This window comes from Hipposideros armiger, unplaced genomic scaffold (assembly GCF_001890085.2).
Source record: "Hipposideros armiger isolate ML-2016 unplaced genomic scaffold, ASM189008v1 scaffold_21, whole genome shotgun sequence".
NCBI classification, from domain to species: Eukaryota; Metazoa; Chordata; class Mammalia; order Chiroptera; family Hipposideridae; genus Hipposideros; species Hipposideros armiger.
Genome location: NW_017731371.1, coordinates 271,907 through 293,463, shown reverse-complemented (window position 1 = coordinate 293,463; position 21,557 = coordinate 271,907). Strand labels below are relative to the sequence as shown.

At 35.7% G+C, this 21,557-nt stretch overlaps 1 protein-coding gene and 1 long non-coding RNA gene across 2 annotated transcripts in view; one reads left to right on the top strand and one right to left on the bottom strand.

Moving 5' to 3' along the window:
* Nucleotides 1-21,557, bottom strand: part of SRFBP1 (serum response factor binding protein 1) — a 56,285-nt gene that overhangs the window by 12,195 nt on the left and 22,533 nt on the right. The window contains 1 exon segment of the mRNA XM_019635419.1: nt 4,519-4,590. Within this exon segment, the coding sequence (XP_019490964.1) occupies nt 4,519-4,590 (72 nt within the window).
* The window catches only part of LOC109379084 (uncharacterized), a 33,356-nt gene that overhangs the window by 8,885 nt on the left and 2,914 nt on the right, over nt 1-21,557 (top strand). Inside the window, exon 2 of the long non-coding RNA XR_002123108.1 lies at nt 19,016-19,179. This is a non-coding gene — a long non-coding RNA (uncharacterized LOC109379084). The remainder of the gene's footprint in view (nt 1-19,015; nt 19,180-21,557) is intronic.

The window sequence follows — 21,557 nt, the reverse complement described above, 5'->3', positions numbered from 1 at the left end:
CTTGTTGAGAAACCCCTTTTCTTGCAAATTACTTGAGATAAAGTTCTCTCCTTTTGTAACCCAACTCCACACCCCTCTCAAACCTTCCTGGAAAGAAACTAAATAGAAACATAAAAAAAAGAGGCTTGTGAAACCAGTGGGCTGAGGTTCACACCTTGGCGGTGCTTGGGTTCTCTGCAATGTGCGGGTGTAGGAACTCACAAGGATAAGCAGGGCAGCAGCTGCGTGAGGCTTCAATTCCTTTATCACTCCTTAATTTACCTCCTGTCCATCTTCCTTCCTCCCTTTTTATAGTCACTCATATTTATATTTGTATTTACATAAACATGACTCATTATATGAAGTCTTGCCCTTTCACGCAAAGACATGAATACCATCTTTTGAGGCTCATGATCATGATCTAATTTAAAAGGTTAAGACAAATGCACAAATAACTACTATTCCAAGGCAGAATGTGACAAACCTCATAGGAGAGACAGAAACTGCTATGGAGGCTTATAGAAAAAAAATCAAATGGAGTCATACATCTTAAATTTAAATAAATTTACTTTGAGGCTTAAAAGGCTAAGCAGTCTCTGTGAACAAACAGTTTCTACACCTGCATGAAAGTCTTCACAATATTGGGGGGTATGAAGGAAGCCACAGCTTTCCTTAAAGTTGACACAGTGTTTGCCATGGAAAATTCTCAGGAAACTGTGGTTTAACACACCTCCAGTTTCTTCCATTTCAAATAAATTAAATAAAAAAGGGAAAATACCTCATCTTTTAATGGAAAAATTTTATTTTGGCATATGGGTATTTATTGTGAACACAAAGCATTTGGTGTTCAATTTTGAAAAGAATTTTGAGAATGTACATGTGAATATAAACAAGTCTAAAAATGAAAAAGCTCTGTTACACGCAATGTTCATTCCTTTGAAATGATGCCTTAAAACAAACAGACTCTAAATGAACTGGTAAAGGTAGAATGCTAGTAGCAAGTACTTTTCATATTAATTTGACTTAATTTCAATTCTAGGTTTTACCTAAAGATATAAATCAACACATTAATATTTGTACATATTAAAAACATGTAGGGGGATAGTAAAAAAGTTCATTCAGCTGGATCTGAAGAATTGTGGCACACTGAGCAAACTAAGGCTCAGAGTTCATACTTAAGGGAACAGGAAACCTTTCTGTATTTGTTGAACTCTTATAATCCCTATGACACCATGATTCTAAAACGCAGTCCTACATATATGGAATCTTATTCCATCCTTTTGTCCTAAACATCGTTTTGTAGACCAAGACCTAGGTTTGGACGTTGGACCTGGCATTTCCTACTGACTGACTATAGGTATATTTTTTATCTTTCTGGGCCTATTGTCTCGTCTGTTAAATGGGGTTATCATCATCTCCCCTAAGAAAGTTAACATAAAGCACCAAATGAGTCAGGGAACTGGCAGATGTTAACAAATTTGATTCCTCTTATTTTATAGTTCTTTAATGTAACTGTCTTTTATTTTCTACTGCATTATACATTCCTCTATAAAACACTGTGTGTCTCTATTCCCTTCATATCTTCCACAGTGCCTGATTGTTATGCATGCAACAGATGTTTTGAATTGAGACACTCCTGAAATTCTGGCAACAGCTGTCTGGAAACGTTCCAGTCTCTAAACCCTCTAGCTTTAAAGTCTCATCATATACACATTAGCTGGCTACTTAACCTTTCTACCCCCTTTCTGTGTTTGAAAACTAAAGATACTATTACTATTACTAGACACACGCATACACTCATGCCTGTGCACACATGCACAGATGAATGCTTTCTATGAGATCACTGTGTAAGATCAATTGAGATAAGAATGCATATGGAAGAATTGTGCAAGCTGTAGGATGTTAAACAAATTAGTATGTCCTGCTCTATTCTGACGGGCAGATAACCTTAAATGTGCAGAGCTCTATGTAACAGACTTATTTCCTATTTCGTCATCTTCCACTGGCTTCCTTCCTATGGTAAACTAAATTAAAGAATAGCCAGTTCTCCCTCCAGGACACTCTGCCGCCGGCCTCATTTCTGTTTTACTATTTAACTTATTAACACATTTTGATACGGAAGAACTTGAATCCAATGGAAGGATATCACAAATGAAATAATATAGCAACAAAATAACTAAAATCAAATAGCTTGGGAGGAATCTGAACTGATTCTTACGTAGGGCAGTTTCCCTTGGCTCTCACTTCCTTCAGGCATCCATCACCAACTCTGATGAAGCAGAACTGTTTCCCTTCCTTCCTCTCCACCTCCCTGCCTTCCTTTTATTGGGAGGAAGGTACAAAAGGGCAGAAATGTAATCAGGCTTCACTTCACAATATTTCAGTCAGATCCTAAACTTTTTATCTGAATTACTATTATAAATCTCATGACTACAAGTCTAGTAATATGCAAAAGAATTTACTATTACAAAATAATAAGCTAACATAGATGTTTGTTTCCCCATTTTTAAGATAAATGACATTTCACACACTGCAAGGTTGAACAAAGGGTTGCAAGTGGAAGACGAAACCCTAAAAAACTGATTTTACATATATTACACATACATTAACTAATATTAACCTTCCAAAGTGAAAACAATCCGGCTGAGAAGTTAGGGGGAAAAAAAAGACACAGGATACTTTATTTTGGATATTTCCAAGTTCAAGTTAAGTAGTAACTTAACCAAGTTTTACTGTTATTAGAGTTTAAATGAAAACAATATTATTAGGGAACAAAACATAAATGGTGTTTTACTCTTACCACAAATTAAACATTAATGAAATACTTTTAGAATTTAGCAACCATAACATTAAAAAAATTTATTCTGGTAAAAAAAAAAACACTATTATTTTTTTAAACTCTCAAGAGAAAACAAAAAACTATTATGCCAAATTTTTAAACAATTACAACTATTCTATTTAACATGTTATTATTTTGTGAGAGATATAGGCCAAACCACAAGTTTAAAACTATAGTAAAACTAAACTGTTTCCTCTTTATGAATGAAACCTATAAAACAATACTTATTGTAAAATCATACTCGTATATGATAAAGAAGCTGCTGTGAAATCACCCTCATGGCTTTGGTGCTGCCTTTCTGACAAGGACAATGATGGCAACAAGTCCTCACCCCTCACATAAAAACCTTTCATATTCTGGCCTTCTTATAGTCAAATGCTTTAACATTTAATGTGTCTAATTAATATCTATTAACGGTAGAGAAGTGAGTTCTAGTCTACATAAATGTAGACTATGAGTATTTTTTCCTTAAGCTGGAATAGGCAAATTGACACTTATAGTTGGAGATTCCAAAATGCCCTCTTAATAATCAATAAAACAAGTAGGCAGAAAATCAGTAAAGATGTAAATCACTGAACAACACCATTAACCAATTGGACCTAATGACATTTATAGGACACTAATTCCAATAGATTATAGTATATTGTTTTTAAGTGCACATGAAATAGTCACCAAGATAAGCCACACTCTGGCCCGTAATACAAATAACAAAGTTAAAAGCATAAAAATCAGAAAAAGTATGTTTGTGGATCATACAGAAAACAGTAACAAGACTGTATCTGGAAAACTCTTTAACTGCTCAGAAATCAAACTACATACTTCTAATTAAACTGTGGGTCAAACATGAAGTTTCAAGGGAAATTCAAAACATTTTGAACTCAAATAAAATGAAAATATAACATCAAATATATGGGATGCCACTAAAGTAGTGCTTAAAGGAAAATTTATAGCATTAAATTTATTGTATCAAAAAGAAGATCTAAAATCAGTAATTTAAGCTCCCACAGAAAAAACTAGAAAAAGGGCAAAGTAAACAGAAATTGAAGAAGAAACGCAGATTAGAGCAAATGTTAATGAAACTGAAAACTGAAAAGCAAGAGAGCAAAATCAAACAATCCAAAGTCTGTTCTCAGGTTGAACTGTCTTATGTAGGCATCATGAGCAAAGTGGTGGAAATGCAACAGGGCAGACAGTAAGGATGCAGCAGGAGCGGCAAATCCAAGGGGAAGAAAACTGGGTAGAAGTTCCAACTGTGCCACATAACAGTGGTATAGTCTTAATCAGCTCGCTTCATTTTTTCAGTTTCCTCATTTGTAAAATGAAGTAATAATAACCTTCCACACACAGAGTGAATGCAAGATTAAATGAAATATTCATGGACATTATATGAAAAGAATAAAAACTGAGATTGTTCTATTTAGTAAGATTAACAGACTGTTATTTAACACACAAATATCAAACCAAGTTCAACATACCTTTAAGGACCTTGCAGGTGTGATAACAAAGTAAAAGTCATAAATTACCATTCATTTTTTTTCCATGGCAATATTGGAACTCAAGTGGGTAAAAATCATTATATACTAATAGTAATTGGCTTCTTGATAAGTTTTCTCATCAAGGAAAACAGTGACAAGAAAAAAAGTAAAAAAATATAAATAAGAAACTCTTCCTAAAAGAGATACAATCCATTGCAGATATACCTTTTTGCAGACTTTTTCAAAATTGATATCATCACCAAGAGCAGATTTAGTTACTATATCAGGTTTCAATTCCTGTAAAAAAATTTAAAAAATGTTAGCTTTGAGTCCAATTTTAAATTGTCATTATTATTATGAGTTACATTCCTTCCCATGTTTGCTTTTAATAAACCTGATATTAAATAAATTCTTTATTTTTATAGAATAACTCCTGTCATATATAGTAAGAAACTATCATGCTATGAAAAAAAGACACAGCAAAATGAATTTTAAGAGCTAATCCCACCAAGACAATTATATTCAGAGTTCATAGAAATCAGAAAATTCAGCATACCATAACATAACATCTCCAGAATAATAAAAACATTTCCATAATAAAAATAAAATTACAATAAATGTTAAGACTTCTTAAGTTTAGAGAAATTTTTACTTATTTTAATGATATTATAGGACACTGGCAATTTTATCAATTTATAGAGAAATGTAGAGATATATAGAGAAATATTTAATTTTAATGCTTAATTAAAGAAATCTAAGCCACAAAATACTTTTATATGATGCAAGTAATCCAGATTTACTTTTAAAAATTAAAAAAAGAAAACACAGAAAAGCAAAGAGAAAAATAAGCAAAATTACTGGCAATGTTTACATAGTTATAACTTTATTAAACACCCTTCTTCATGTTTAGGAGAATTTTAGTTTGATACACATTCCAATAAGGGAATGATGTGTGATTTTAAGATCATAAGAAAATGAATTATTAATTATCAGGTTATTCTAAAGTGCATGAATATAGACAGATAAGACAGACAGACAAACATAGATCTGAAAATGCCACGCTGCTGGTCTTGAAGATGGAGGAAGAGGCTGTGAGTCCAGGAATGCAGCAGCCTGTAAAAGCTGGAAAAGGTAAGAAGCTGATCCTGCACTGGAGTCAACATCTTAAGACTTCCAACCTCCAGAACTATAAGATAATACGTCTGTGTTGGTTCAAGCCACTAAATTTGTGGTGATTCGTTATAGCCGCAATAGGAAACTAATATACTATCTCCTACCAATCATATTATAAAATAATTCATTACACCATATTATTTGAATACGCACCATCTACCACAAATCATGCCTAGAATTAAATATTCACCTTAAAACTACCAAAGTAAAATTTAGATGCCTTTGGATGGCTTAAATTTTCCTTACTATAACACTCATACTGCAGTATTTGGGGGCCAATTCATTTAATGCCTTAGTTTTACATATAATCATATGTGAAATTAAAAGGGAACGCTTTCTCCTAAAATATAGTTCACATAAAATTTTAAAATGGTGTTTAAGTAGCAAAACTGTATAGATAGAAATGTGCCATAACTAGAATTTTTATTCAATGTTATCTATCCTAAGTAGACACTGAAGAACTAATAAATTAAATGATTTTTAGATAATGCACAAACTGCAATGAGTAATATATTATGAAGTTATTTCTCTTTCCCTATACTTTTATTCAGAAGATATTCAGATATTGCCTTGCAGAATAAGACTCTTTTTGAAGTGTTATCACAAATGGATAGCTTATCACCTCAAATGTTAGTACTCCTTTCATAAGATAAAACCTAACCCACAGCCTTTCTGAATCTCCTAAGAGTCTGCAGTGGAGTCTACTTGGGAAGTTCATGTTGAACTGCCAGGATTTACAAAATTATCTCTTAATTGTTTTAAATTCTAGATTCATCCACATTCTGACTCAGAAAGTCTACAGTATAAGGGAGAAGTTTTAAACTATTTTCACTATTCTTGGGTTCAATTTAATAGTTTTAACAATAGGTTATAATTTGGAAACAAAATTTAATTTACCCATATTTGAAGAATAAATTGCCCTTTAAATTCATTGTGAAATGCAGATACTATAGAAAAATTCAATAGGGTCTACTAGATCAGCAATTTAAACTGTAGGAGATATTGGGGATTTTTTTTTTTTTTAAAGATCTGAAGTAATTCATAATCCTCAAAGAACGCCTAGAATGCTGGGTAATTTCCTGGATTTGTGGCTATGGTATCTTACCTGACAATACCAGGGGTGCCAAAAAAAATGTATACACACAACTTGTATTCGTCTTTTGTTATCAGTATATATTGAGTATTACAATTTCAATACAGTTTTTTTTTCCTTTCTTAAAATGTGTATACATATTTTTGGCACCCTCTGTACATCTAGTCTCTTAATTATAAATGAAGGTTTCCCATAAGCGCTTTGAAAAGCAAGTAAGATTGCAAGCTCTGTGGATAAAACTCCAAAAGCCCTAATTTAGGTAAATAGTGGAGAACTCTGAAAGACAAATGGTATTTAGAGGCTTGGACACTCAAAAGCTTCAACAATTCCAGTTTTCTGGCTGACTATTCAGAAGTGGAGCACATTCTCACCAGCTGCTGGGAACAGTTCTCCTTGAAGTGCATGGAAAGGAAGCAAGCTTGGATACGGTCAGGTAATAAGCCATCCAGTCAAAAGAAAAGGGCCTGAGGAACTACATAAAACAGGGAATAATTTATGCTCACATTAACCTTTGTCTTCCATTTTCTTGATAGGAAAATGGAATGAATAGCCTAGAGTGTAAGTTCTTCAAGGGTGAGAACAGCGTCTTATTCAGCTTTGACTATTGTTAGTTCCTAGTACCATGTCCTACTTGTTAAACACAATTGGACCAGAGTGAAGAAATTTAAAATGCCTATTTCTTAGTGACAAAGAGGAAATCTAAAGAGGTCAATAAAATCTCTTATCTACAGGAAAGTCAAATTCAGGATTTGCCAAAGAATTTTTAGTTGCCAATGTGGGCTTTTTCTTTAGAGAAGCAAAGCTGAAAAGAACGAATCCTGGAAAAACAGCCAGGACGACTACTAGAGTGTTGAAAAGTAGAGCACTTACTACTCAACAGTATTCTGCATTACTATAATTTTTATTTATAATGGGAGAAGGTAAAACACTACTGAAGGACTCACTAAAATGTAGATAATATATTGTGAATGGCTGGGAAACCACATTGGCTACTAAGCCAGGCTACTAAGTCTTGCCCGCTAAAAGGCAAGACTTCGCTCTTTCGGAGAAAAGATTTCATGCCGATGGGAAAACTAAGATGCATTTCCAGACCCCGCAATAGACATTTTAGATAGCAGCTATATACCTGTTCCAAGGACATTTATATACATGCAGAGCTTTAAAGTCATCTGGTCCCCTCCTGCACCACACTTGCACATAGTTCAGAAAATATCAATTAAAAGTGTGAAAGAAAAGAGTTCAGTGCTTATATGGTTATTTTACACTATGACATTTCTAGTGCATGGAGTTAATGCTACGTAAAACGACCAACCAGACAGGAACACTAAGCTTTCTTTTATACAAAACTAATTCCAATGCATTTTTTTCAGATGAAAGTATTTCTCTGAAATTTTATAAAGGTTTCTCTCTACTTTAAATATAACCATTTCAAATATTCTGCAATTTCAAATGTAGAACAAATACATTACTCCATATGATAATTTGCGAATTTTATGCCAAAATCATACATTATGAACTCAGAAGAAAAAAAAAACACCTAAATACACTTCAATTTAGAAAAACAAAATGTTTCTGAACATTTTTAAAGACTTAAAAAAAAAGAGACGTATGGCCAACCATGTGGCTCAGTTGGTTAGAGCGTGAGCTCTGAGAACAGGGTTGCCGGTTCAATTCCCACCTGGGCCAGTGAGCTGTGCCTGAGCTGAGCTGCTGCTGAGCTAGTGAGAGCGTGTGTCCTTAACAACAAGGTTGCCGGTTCGACTCCTGCATGGGATGGTGAATCACACCCCCCCACAACTATTAGATTGAAAGCAACAACTGGACTTGGAGCTAAGCTTGCGCCCTCCACAACTAAGATTGAAGGACAGCAACTTGAGGAGCTGATGGGTCCTGGAAAAGAAAAAAACCCACAATGTTCCCCTTCTCTAATTCCCCAATAAAATCTTAAAAAAATAAAAAAAATAAATAAAAAGACATATAGACACAAAACAATTCCCAATTAGAAAACCATGAATCAAGGATAAACAACAGGAAGATGAAAATACCAGTTGTGTAATAGGTGCTAAATATGGTGTATGGCACTAAACAACTTTAAAATGAGTGTAGGAGAAACTCATACTAAATTTGACAAATAAAACTTGATCAATTACTCAACTACATAAAAATGATGCAAAGGGTTTTCATTAAAAACGTCTAAATTTATCACCAATACAAGGAAAATTAAAAATATCAGTAATTTCCTAATCAAATGTTAACTGAACTTAGCTTCTAAAACTGAGTTTAATTATGTAGTTTCCTTTGATTTCCTTTAAATGACTCAAGTCTGAAAATATTAATCTTCCCACTTGGGATCTTATTCATCACTGAGAAGGGCTTTTGCTGACTTGCGTAAAACACATATTCCTTTATTTTTAGACATTCAATACAGCTTTGTTTTCTAGCATCATCAGTATAATTCTTTTATTTAAAGCTTTCCAATAGAATTATCCACATCATCGAAAAGAAAAAATAAAGCATTACATTCTTTACAATATATATGCTATGAATTACTAATCCATTCATAAAACATTAGAATTACAAGGGACTTCAGCTATTACATAAGTCTACACTTATGATGAAGAGTTAACTCAGCAGGCCCCGGTTGCTCAAAGTTTGTGCATATCTGAAAAGGTGCCTTTGGCCATCTCCTAAGAGGTAAGCTCTGAGCCCTTGGGCCAAAGGGTGCCAATTTGATCAGATAGTTTATGCTAACATTGTGATTTATGGTGACCACTTCTCTGCTCTGGGAGGTTGGAGACTAAGTAGTTGAGATCAGTTATACAGGTGGTTCTTGCGTATGTGACTAGCTTGCAATAAAAACCTTGGACACCAAGGTTCAAGTGCTCTTCCTTGGTGGACAACACTGCAAGTGTCATGCTTCACTGCTGGAAGTGTGTCCCTGTGACCTTACTAGGAAAGACACCTGCAAGCTTATGCCTGGTTTCTTCTGGACTTCCCTCATGTGCGTTTTCCTTTTGCTGATTTTAACCTGTATTCTTCAATAGTAATACACTATCACTATGAGTATGAAAGCCTTTTTGAGTCCTGTGAATCCTTCTAGTGAATCACTAAGCTTCAGGGCGGTCTTGGGGACCCCTGACCCACTCAACTTTATAGAAGAGGAAATGATAACTCAAGAAATTTTTTCAGAGACTCATTTCTAGGGATTACAACAGGGGCAGGAATAGAATGCCCACATTTTGCTTTTTGCCATGTCCTCTTATCAGTAAGTGGTAACAAATTAGAAATTGTTTTAATTCCTTCCCTAATCACATTAACATTTCTCACATTTCCTATATTAAAGGTAGTCACACACAAATAATCAGATCCATCAGCACATTTCAGTTCCCTTATTCCACAGTACCAGGTACCACTCACTGCTTTGCCTCTATTCAAAATAGCAAATGTTATTGGAATTAGGTAATCCCAATTTAGGTTATTTCGCTATCTCCTCTTTCTTTTCTCCAGAGGCTTTTGTGTGAACAATCAAATACAGTAGACCCCTTATCTGATGGAGATACATTACAAGCTCTCCCAGATAGTACTGAATGCTATAATACTGTTTTTTCCTATACATACATACCTATGATCAAGTCTAATTTATAAATTAGGCATAGTAAGAGATTAACAACAATAACTAGAGTACAACAATAAAAGAGAACAATTCCAACAACAAAATGTAATCAAAGTTATGTGACGTGGTGTCTGTCTCTCTGTCTCTCTCTCTCAAAAGATCTCATTGTACTGAATTCACCTTTGCATTTATAGGAAGCACTTTCTGGCTTCTCTTTGGCATTTCTGAATTGCCAGCACCACTACTCTTGCATTCTGGGGACATTATTAAGTAAAATAAGGGTTACTTGAACACGAGCAGTGGTACTTTGACAGTTGATCTTATAAATGAGACAGCTACTAAGTGACTAATAGGTGGGTAGCGGATACAGTGTGAATTCGCTGGACAAGGAATGATTCAAGTCTTGGGCCAGGGACTTCAACATGCTACTAAGAACTTATGAATTGTTTATTTCTGGAATTTTTCATTTAATATTTTCAGACTTCAATTGACTGCAGGTAATTGAAACTACAGAAAGTGAAACCACGGATAAGGAGGGACTACTGTACTGACTCAGCTATATCACCAGTGTAGTGTCGTCTCTGGTTGAGTGGGGGAAAGTATATTTGCAACCAAACTATTAATTCTATATCAAGCTGTGGGGAGGGACACTGTATCAAGACAAAAAGTAACTTGCAGGCAGTCACCATTTTGGCATTTTAAATTCCAAGAGGCTTTCATTAAGGCTGAGCTTTTAATAAAATTGATTTGTATTTTCCAAATTGTGATAAAAACTGGAAAATGTTTAGATTACGAGAAGTTAATTCCCAATGTAAAGAATTACAAGGTGCCAAGAAAAGTCAGGATTCTTGGAGTCTTATTGTCTATTTGGAAATAAGGAAAATGCATTTCTCTGAAATAAAGAATCTGAAATAACTCGTGAGAGAGCTACTGACATCCAAATCTTCATGCTTTTCCACAAATGGGAATCTCATTATGGTTATCTGTCAGTGACAAACAAAAACCTTATTTCCTAAATATTGTTCTACTGTTTCTTAAATACAGTTCTACCAGATGGAACTTCAATAGGTTATATACTCTGTCATCAAGCTGCCAAAGGATTTTTCCAAATGAAGTCTGTCTTTCTCCTTTACCTATTCCCATGTTCTCTGTTGCAATTAGTGGCATCTCCAGCCTCTGCTGCTCATGTGAGACAGCTCAGCCATCTGACACTGCAGGCCTCTTCGTCATGCTTGTTACGCTCCCATCCCCACTTTTGCTTCCTCTGCCGTAGTGTCTGTTGATTTTGGTTCCTTCCTTTGGATTACCATTACCCTACCCTTAGGGTTCAGGGCTTCATTATGGATAGTGTGGATTATAATAGCCTAACTAGTTTTCCTGCCCCTAGGACCAGTAACTCCAAGGCCCATTATACATCACTGTCCTAAATACCAAGCAAAGTCAAAGACCTTTGGTTTGACCTTCAACTCCTTTCATTACGTGGCCTCAGTGTATCTTTCTGTTCTGTATTATAATAATAATAATTATTATTATACACTTCTAGGGAGTCTCACATGTCACCCATTCATTTTACATAGAATCACCTGAATAAATTTTCTATTCTCCCACCTCAGTATCTTTGGTAAACTATCTACTTAAAAAAGTTTTATTTTGGAATGCCTTTCTCTAACCACCTATGTTTCTCTCTCCCCTTTACCCCCAATCAAAATCTATCCATATTTCAACTCTTGCTTGGTAAATACCACTAAAATGAAACAGGGTTTCTTAGAGAAATGGCTGTTCACAGATCTGAGGCAGGAACAGTATATAAGCCCTGCAACGTTCTGTTATGCCAAAAAAGTAAGACTAATGGAGTTCTCTCAAAAAGTCACATAAGCTACTTTAGAAGGGATATTACTGGCCAAATTTGGGTGTGATAAAAGAATAATGACAATGACCATATAATTTGTTATTCAAACGATGACCCGCTTGAGAGTGAAATGAGGCACTAGTAAAAATTATGCTGGGACACAAGTGGTGAATACCAGGAGAATCACAGGAAAATGTGGTCACACAGTCACCCTAATTATAACACCTGTCAATTTCTCTTATCCCTAACTGCTCTTTATTTTCTTTTACACCTACTTCAAGCAGGCTTCTGCTCCAACTACTCCAACCAATGCCATTCTTGCACAAGTGACCAAAGATTTCCACGTTGCTAAATCTAACTAATAGGTCTCAGTACTCCTCTTACGCAACAAATTGGCAGCATCGGACTCTTCCCCTCCTTGGCCTATCACCTTTTAACAAGTTAACTCCTCCTTTTTCTTTGATATACTTGCTTCATATGACTTAGGGGACCCATACTCTTGGTTTTTCTTCCTTACCTCCTTTGCTAGTTCTTCCTCTTCTTTCTAGCTTAAGAGTGGACCAGGGTTTGGTCCTTGGTACTTATCACCATTAGTGATTTCATCTAGTCTCATGACTTTAAGTATCACATACAAGTCAACAATTCTCCAAAGTCTCTAATCTCTTCTCCAAATTTCTCTTCCACACTCCAGACTTACATATCAAATTGACTACCCATCATTATTCCTAAATCCTTCCTACTCTGCTTTAATTTTCCATAGCATATCATTTACTAACATACTAAATAGTTAACTTATTATGTTGTCTTCCACAATCACCCCAAAAAGATAAATTACAAAAGATCAGAATACTTAGTCTATTTTTTTTTCCTCAGGTGTATCTTATGTGCCTAGAAAAGTTCATAACATTTGGTAAATGTTAAAAATACTTGTTGAGAGAATGGATACTGAAGTTTTTTTTTTTTATTTGTTAGAATTGTAGGAATTTTTACTTGTTAAGAATTATAAATTCTTAAACTGAATATCTCAGGTATCTCAGTATTGGGGTATAACATAAACAAGACCTGCCAGTAAGCAGTGCTCTTGTTCAGGATGTATTCCAGAGAGTACATTTAATAACTATGTCTTTCATTCAAGTTTATCATTTTTAATTTTCTAAATTAAAAATAAACAAAAAATACCAGTTAATCTTTAATCTTCTCCATGTTGAGATATTAATCTAAATCACTATCATACCTAATACAGAACTTCATGTAGGGAAAACTAGTAAAATAATGTAAATATTTTCTATTTCTTGATTCTACAAGTACTTCCTTTATAACTTTTGTGAAATAAAAACAATAAAGCAATATAAATTTAAGACTCCCACTATAACCTGTGAGGTTATAGTCACCTTTTAAGAGTCAGCTTCATGCTACAGGAAGCCTTCCGTGAATCCTCAAAGAAGTGCTAAGTGGCCCACCACCAATATATCGATCAGTGTTTTATATACACTGCATCGATTCTCTGTTCACATGTCAATCTCCATCATTAGACTATAAGCTTCTCAAGGGCAAACATATTAATTTCTACATTTCTGTAAACTAGCAGAGTATTTAGTAAACAAATACAGATTTAATACATATTTTGTTGAGCTGAAATAAAAATGCTTCAGTCATGAGGATGGCTTCAAGATGATATGATAAAAGTGTGTGAACTTTTCTGGCAAAGTACTGGACTAAATAAAATAAGGTAAAACTTTTTGTTGAATCCTACAATAGTAACAAATAGTAAGGATGATTTCAGCTTCTGGTCTAAAGTCACAATGCAAGATGGACAATGATGATGGACTGGGGGATACAGATCTGTTATTGAATAACTCTGGCATAACTTTTCAAACTGGTATTGAAGGCAATGGTTATCTTAAGTAATATTTTGTCTATGCCATTTACATGGAGTAAAACACTACAGAGATTCAAAATCTTAAAATAAAAATGAAGAATACTATGTAAAGAACAGTGATATTGCATATTTTAATGGGACAGAAAGTTATCAACCCAACTTATTAAAAATTTCAGGATATGGTACACATGGCTTTATTCTTCTTTGTTTTTATAATTATACCTTTTTACATCGTTAAAAAGTCATCAACACATTGCTAATTTTACCTCAAAAAATCATTACTGTTGACCCTTGAACAACACAGGTTTGAACTGCCTGGGTCCACTTATATGCAAATATTTTTCAATAAATATACAGTCCACTCTCCATATCCCAGGGTTTTGCAACCACAGATTCAACCCACCATGGATCAAAAGCAATCCATTGCTGGGAATTTGCAAATGCACAGGGCCAACTCTATACATTGTTCTACTCCATTTTAAAAAACAGACTGAGCATCTGAAGATTTTGGTATCAGAGGGGTGTCCTGGAACCAATCCCGAGGGATTGGTTATAGACTGTAGAGAAGTTTTGGGGGAATCAAGTTATACATGGATTTACAAATGAGTGGGGAGTCTGTATACCTAACCCCTGTGTTGTTCAAGGGTCAACTGTATTTAAAATTCAAATTCTTGAACCTAAAATGAAAAATGAAGAGCAAAGTCTCAAGCATTATTATTAAATGGTGGAAAGAAAAAGAAACTAAAAAATTCAAACAACTTTGATAGAAATTTATTTTCATTTTATTTAGGAAAATTCAATGGTATTATGCTATACAACCTTTTAAAAAATCTATTTATGATAGATGTGCATATTAATATTTGAAACATGTTACTAGAGAGCCTTCTACTTTTACACCAGGCACTGTGTAAAAAAACAGATAACCCAAAAGAGTATAATTTAATTTTTGAAATAACATGCAAATGATCTGACATAGATAAAAGCAAACTGGCACTTTAAGGAAATTGACCAGGGAGTTGGGAGGTCTATAGCTGGAGCTGGGCTTCCTGTTACTTTCTAGTCCTGACTTTCTGTTAAACTTTATGGTTCTAACTTCCTTTGGGGGGGGGTGCGCACATATAAGAGAGCCATCTTGAGAGATCACTCTCTCTTGGCACATGGACAGTTCGCCGGAAGGTGCATATTCCCAACACTGCTGTGGTGGTTTTGTTTTCTTTTCCCAAATAAACCCTCTTTCTGATGAACTATTTCAAAGATTATTTTTGGCCAATTAACGGGGGGGGGGGGGTTGGGTTCATCCGGGATAAAGAGAAGAACTAACTCTAGCAGCTTCTGAACCGTGAGCAAACCAACTTTGAGGCCTCGCTGAACCGTTTGGGCACAATGCTTTGCTCCCCGGCTTAGAAACTTTGGGTGAGTTCTCTCCTGGATCTGGGCCTACGTTTTGCATATGACGATCCCCAGGCTTTAATTGGGAATTGTTAAAAAAAAAAAAAAAAAACTGTGTGTGTGTGAATTCATTAGAGGCCTATCTGTTAGTCTATGTTGTCTTAGTACTCATTGTAGCACACTGGCTTGAATTCTTCAGTAAACAAGCTGTCCTTTGAGACAAAGACTGGCCTTCTCCTAAAGTCCTTTTGGGGATAGAGGTTATTTCTACTGAAATTGATCAGTCTTGGCCAGTATTAGACTGTGCCGTCTCATTGAGAAAGTGAGAATAGTGCCACCCAGCTCAGCCTATACCTTAACTCCCTGACAGTTGGCTATTTCCCTGGAACTGGCGTTTAGCCATCAGCCTGATTCTCAGTGACCAATCTGTTCCAGAGTGGGGTGAGCTGAAGACCTGCAGGTTGCTCAAGATACGGGATGTTTTGGGCCCAGTATTAAAAATGAGATCTCTGCTGTCTAAGCCTTCTAAAACTGTCCCTCCACCAGGGACACCGGCCGAATATATGTTCAACACCCACAGATAATTTTCATGCATGTATTTAATTAAATGAACAGATCTGACTAAGAGTAACTTAGAAAATCAGTGGCCATTTTAGGGAACTTCTGAGATTCCCAAACTTTATTTTCTTAAAACTAAACTGGATAACAGTGCTGTAATTAAGAAAGAGGAATGGAATGCCTATTTTGAGTGGTATATCGAGGCTTCCAAACAAGACTATGAATCTAAAGTTACCCATTTACAAAATAAAGTCTCAAAGTTAACCAAGGCTGTTAAAAATTCAGAAACAAAATGGTGTCTGAAACCTCGTGCTCTTCCTCTACAGCACTGCCTTGCCCTTCCCCCACTGCTCCTTTCTATCAAGCTCCATCCCTAATGCCATCTTGTCCCTCTTTGCTGCCTCTGCTTTCAGCTCAGTCCCCAGCAGCACCTTCTCTTGAATCTTTTTTTTTTTCTCCTTCCTCAGAACTTATGAGTACTTTCCCATTTAAGATTAAACCCTCTGGCGATCCTAATAAACCCCACATCTCCCAAATCCCCTAGACTAAAGGTGAGTTAAATGAGCCACTGTAAAGGAATTTCCTAAGGTAACTGAGGACTCTAATTAGTTTGCTGAGCAATCTGATATTACTATTCAGGCCCATCAGCCCGGGTTTTCTGATTTGTATCAGCAAATCAATGTTAATTGGTAAAGGCCAAGCTCAACATTGGATGAGAACTGCCAGATGGGAACTCTCTGGTAGTTAGAAAAGCAAACCTCCAATTGCGAGGAACACAGGGAGCGTGCTTGAAAACGACATCGAGCAATTCCTAAGGCCTTCCCAAGGTCTCCTCATTGGAGCACAATTCACACATGCTCACAAAGGTCTGACGAATCTGTTCATGACTTATAATTGACTTCAGGTAGTTTTTAAGGAAAATTCTGGTCTTCCTTCAAACGTAGACGCCACACGTGAACTTTTAATTCTTTGTCAACAGGCTAAATAAAAAACTTTCCCTCCTGGTTAGAAGGTCCAGGATGGGACATGGAGCTATGTTACCCTCAACTTGGTAAATTTGGCCAGTGAGCTTGCTAGTTCCCTAGATGAGCCACCTGAAAGTAAGATTGCCAAGACTTTTGACTTTCTACACCCAGCATCTTTCAGTCAACTTACTTCCTTTGAAATCCTTTTGTTAACCGCTTCCATTTAACCTTTTCACATTATAATAACCCTAATCTAGCTACTTTTCTCCATTTTGAGACTGAGGGAGTCCCTCATCATTGCCTAACACTGACAGATCACCTCCTGACTTGACTCTTCATGAAGATTTACAGAAGACTCCTCTGGGTAAAGCTGATCTTTCATGGTTTACAGGTGGTCCATACATAAAAACGACAACAGTATGTTGTGTGCAGCTTATGCTATTGTAGCCCCTTCTGGTCATCAAGTCAGCACCTTTGCTTCTCCACTTCAGCACAGCAGGCTAAATTATATGCCCTCACTTGCGTGCATTTTATGCTAAATGCGTGCATTTTATGCTAAATGCGTGCATTTTAGCAAAGGGTAAAGCATTTATACTGACAGTAGATATGTTTTTGGAGTGACTCACAACTTGGTAAGCTGTGGAAACAATATTGTTTCCTTACCTCCGATGGAGATAAACTTAAAAATGGTCCGTATGTACAGGGATTATTGGGTGCTATATTTCTACCTGATGCCTTAGCCATTATTAAGATCCCAGGACACTCTAAACGTGATTCCCTGGAAGCTACTTTGCTAACATTTCTGCTAAGAATGCTGCCCTAAAAGGCACCAGCAGCTATGACACCTCTGTCACGGTCCAAAGAGAAGTTTCTCCAGTTGATAACTTAGAAAAACTGAAAGAAAAACAAGACTGGAGATCCAATAATTGTTGGTTTGATAAGGAAAAGAAACTCTGGTTTGACCAAATAACAATCCAGTCCTACCAGAAACTTTAAAATTCCCACTCCTAACCACTGTACATGCATTGAATCATTGGTCAACTGACAAAATGGTAGCATTCATGCACCAATATTGGTGGGGAATATTAATAAGGCTGCATGCATCAAGTGCCTACTTTAGGTGTCCCACCTGCCCAAATATAACTCACGGAAGCCTATTCATACTGCCCCTGGACATTTTAAGTTGCCAAATGGACCATTTGAGGTCTGGCAAGTAGACTTCATACAGCTTCCCCCACCCCATGGATACAGGTAAGTCTGCTGTAGTCATGATATGTATGTAGTCTCACTGGAATGAAGCTTTGCCTTGCAGACAAGCTAATGTGTCTGCAGTGGCAAAAACACTGTTAGAGAAGATTATTCCTACCTGGGGAACTCCTCTTGAACACCACAGCGATCGAGGGACCCATTTCACTGGTCAGGTGCTAAACCAAGTCTGTGCTATTTGGCCAGTTCTACATTTTCGCTGCGTTGACCCATCCTTAATCTTCAGGATTGGTTGAATTCACTAATGGCATTATTAAGACTCAATTGGCAAAATTTACAGAAACTCTTCAAAGACTTTGGCCAAAACCATTGCCAACAGTCCTTTAAATCTCTCTACCCCTTTTGGGACACATCAGCTTTCACCTTTCACGATAATTACTGGATGCCCTATGCCTTTGGCTCTTGCCTCTCTTGATCTACAGTTGGTGAAAGGAGACATATTTCAATATTGTAAAGGCTTAATTGCTTCTATCGACAATAATCATGCCTTAGCAGAACAATCACTTCACTGTACACACCAGGGAAATAAAAAACTAAAAATACATACTTTACAACCTAGAGATTTTGTTACTGGAAGAGACACCTCAAAAAGGATTACCTCCAGCCATGCTGGAAGAGCCTTTACCAGGTACGGTTGACTAACCTCTGTGCTGCTAAACTGCAGGAAGCAGACTCTTGGATACACATGTCGCACCAAATCCTGACTGGAAAAGCACAGTCTGGTTATCTGAAGCTACAGCTGTCAAAATTTAAAGCAGGTGACCTCTAAGGAGATGAGTTACCAAATCTTTCTGGTTGTTGAATCTATCAAGAACTTTGATCTATTTAAGATAATAATAGCCTTTGTCTCATTATCTACCAGCTTGAGCTCCTGGTTTACACTTACCATATAAGCTAGGTTGTTCTAATTCTATCTTTAATTCTTATTGTATTTAAGCTCTGCTCCTGATGCCCGTCAACCCTAGATGCCAGCTGTTACTGATCCGTGTACTCTCCCCTGATGTAAGCGATGACACCCAGAGGAAGTCCTTCCTGACATCGAGGGACAAAAGGCTGAAAACTGGAAAACCTGAGACCTGAAGACCTGACTGTTGATCAAAGGTGCTTTTAGAGAAAAGATCTTGATCAAAAGGGGGAATGATAAAAGCAAACTGGCACTTTAAGGAAACTGACCAAAGAGTTGGGAGGTCTATGGCTGGAGCTGGGCTTCCTATTATTCTCTAGTCCAGGCTTCCTGTTAAACCTTATGGTTCTAACTTCCTGCGGGGGGTGTACATAAGGCAGCCATCTTGAGAGATGGCTCTCTTTTGGCATGTGGATGGCTGGCTGGAAGGTGCGTGTTCCCACACTGCTATGGTGGTTTTGTTTTCTTTTCCCGAATAAACCCTCTTTCTGATTAACTATTTAAAAGATTATTTTTGTCCAATTAACCCATCATAACATAAAGGAAGATGCAATACAGTAAGCAGACTGTTAAAAACTGGTTACCTAATTTCTATTATGTATATATGATGATGAAGTAAGCAGGGTAATTGTGTTTACTGTTGTAGTTATCAATGGTAGGAATAATAAAGATACCCAACATACTGCGGAAACCTTTTAGAAGTTGCACAAACCTCACATCCATTATACGACCCCAGGTATGAATCTTCATGCATGTATCTCTGCCCACCCCAACAAAACCACTGTTTTAGAGGTTGATGAAGGCTGTGACAGTGATTCACTCTGGATTTGTAAGAGTAGTGAGGTGGGGGTGAATGCAGTGTTATCAGAGAAAGCTAGGGAAACTTAAAAACAAATGTATAAAGCATGTGTAGGAGATACAAAATTGACTGTAGTATGTAGACAGAAATGGGAGGAGAAATTAAGTTGGTCAGGATGACAGGAACTAACTTATAAAACACTTTTAATACCTATAAGGAATTGACCCCATCTGGTAGACAACAGGAAGCCAATTTAGGTTCTTAAATAAGAGTGATATATAAAACAAAGTAGGTTTACTACTAGAAAATTTTACTAGTGTCAGGTTTTTGCTGGCAGCCAGTTAAAGAATTACTAAATGTCTACAAATAGTACTGTCTCATTTTAGTTCCAAGTTGACTTTCATGTTTAAAGTTGAATTTTCTTAGTTTAAAAACTAAACTGATATGCATTCTTTAACTATAAATTATTTTCATCAATATACAAAAATAATTACTGATGTGAAAATAATTACAATTTCAGTGAGCAAAAGCTTAAAAGAACTTGTAAAATTCAACAGTCCAAAGATATGTATTACATTTAAAAGTAGATATTAACTAGGCATAAACATTATCAAATAATTTAGCCAATGAAGCTGCAAAATCTTCTTGTCATTATATAGTCCTATCTCTCACAGTAAAAATACCTTTTAGAAAATAAGACAAAATAGCCTTTTTAACTCAAGTGATTTAACATGATCACATATTTTTTATGACAAATAAACATCTAAACTGTTCTTGGCACATGAAATTACCCACTTCTGCATGTTCAAGGAGGCGAGCAGAGAAAATGAGATACAGCAATTACATCAGCCTGAGGATTCTACTTAGAGTACTGCTGCATTCTAAAGAATAACTTAGGGTAGACAGATTGTTTATTTCATTTTAGAGGTCCTCTTCTAACAAAATGGCTGGCCTTGTGGAGAAAAGTTTACTATTTTTGAAATGGAATCCAAACATTTGTTTAAGATGGAATAATTTTGTGGAAATTTATAAGGTGTAAATAAAATACTTAAAACCACTTTAGTTGTATATCTTCTCAATAACATGTTAAGAATAAAAATAATTAGAGAAGGTGAGATGTATAGTTATTTTTAATTACTCAGTATATTAAATAAAAAGAGGATAAAATTACAGCTTTATATGATTACATTATATTCACTTTTTTACTCCTAAACTTTTTATCTATATATATTTGCAACTTAAGTTTTCCTTGCCCAAACCCAGCGTCAAAGAAAAAAAAAGAAACAAAAACAAAACCTCAAACTTAATAAACAATTACATAAGCCCACAGAACATTTTTTCTCCTTCAGTGAATCACTTAGGAAATTCATCAAAAGGCCTTAGGAAAATTCTATTAGGTAACTGAGGCAGTCTTTCCCTATACTATTGGAATTACAACTAAGATATAAGGATGAACAAAAAGGGATTTAAGAATGTGTTAAAAGAGAGCTAGCTGTCTTTAACTGAAAGAATAAGGGGCAATCTTTCAAAATCTCAAGGAAATCAAACTATTTCTTATTATAAGTTCTATTCCTTCAAAGTATTTTCTCTAGAACTTCAAGTTTCCAGGAAACTTTTTCAAGGGCATAATGATAATAAGATCCATACTTATTTCTTAATTATATTTCCATGTGTTAATAGATTAAAGAACCTATATCAATTATTACTAGAATCATATTACATTCAAATTGTTGATAGTGCCAAATTTAGCAAGGAGTGAATATTTTTTTGAAATCT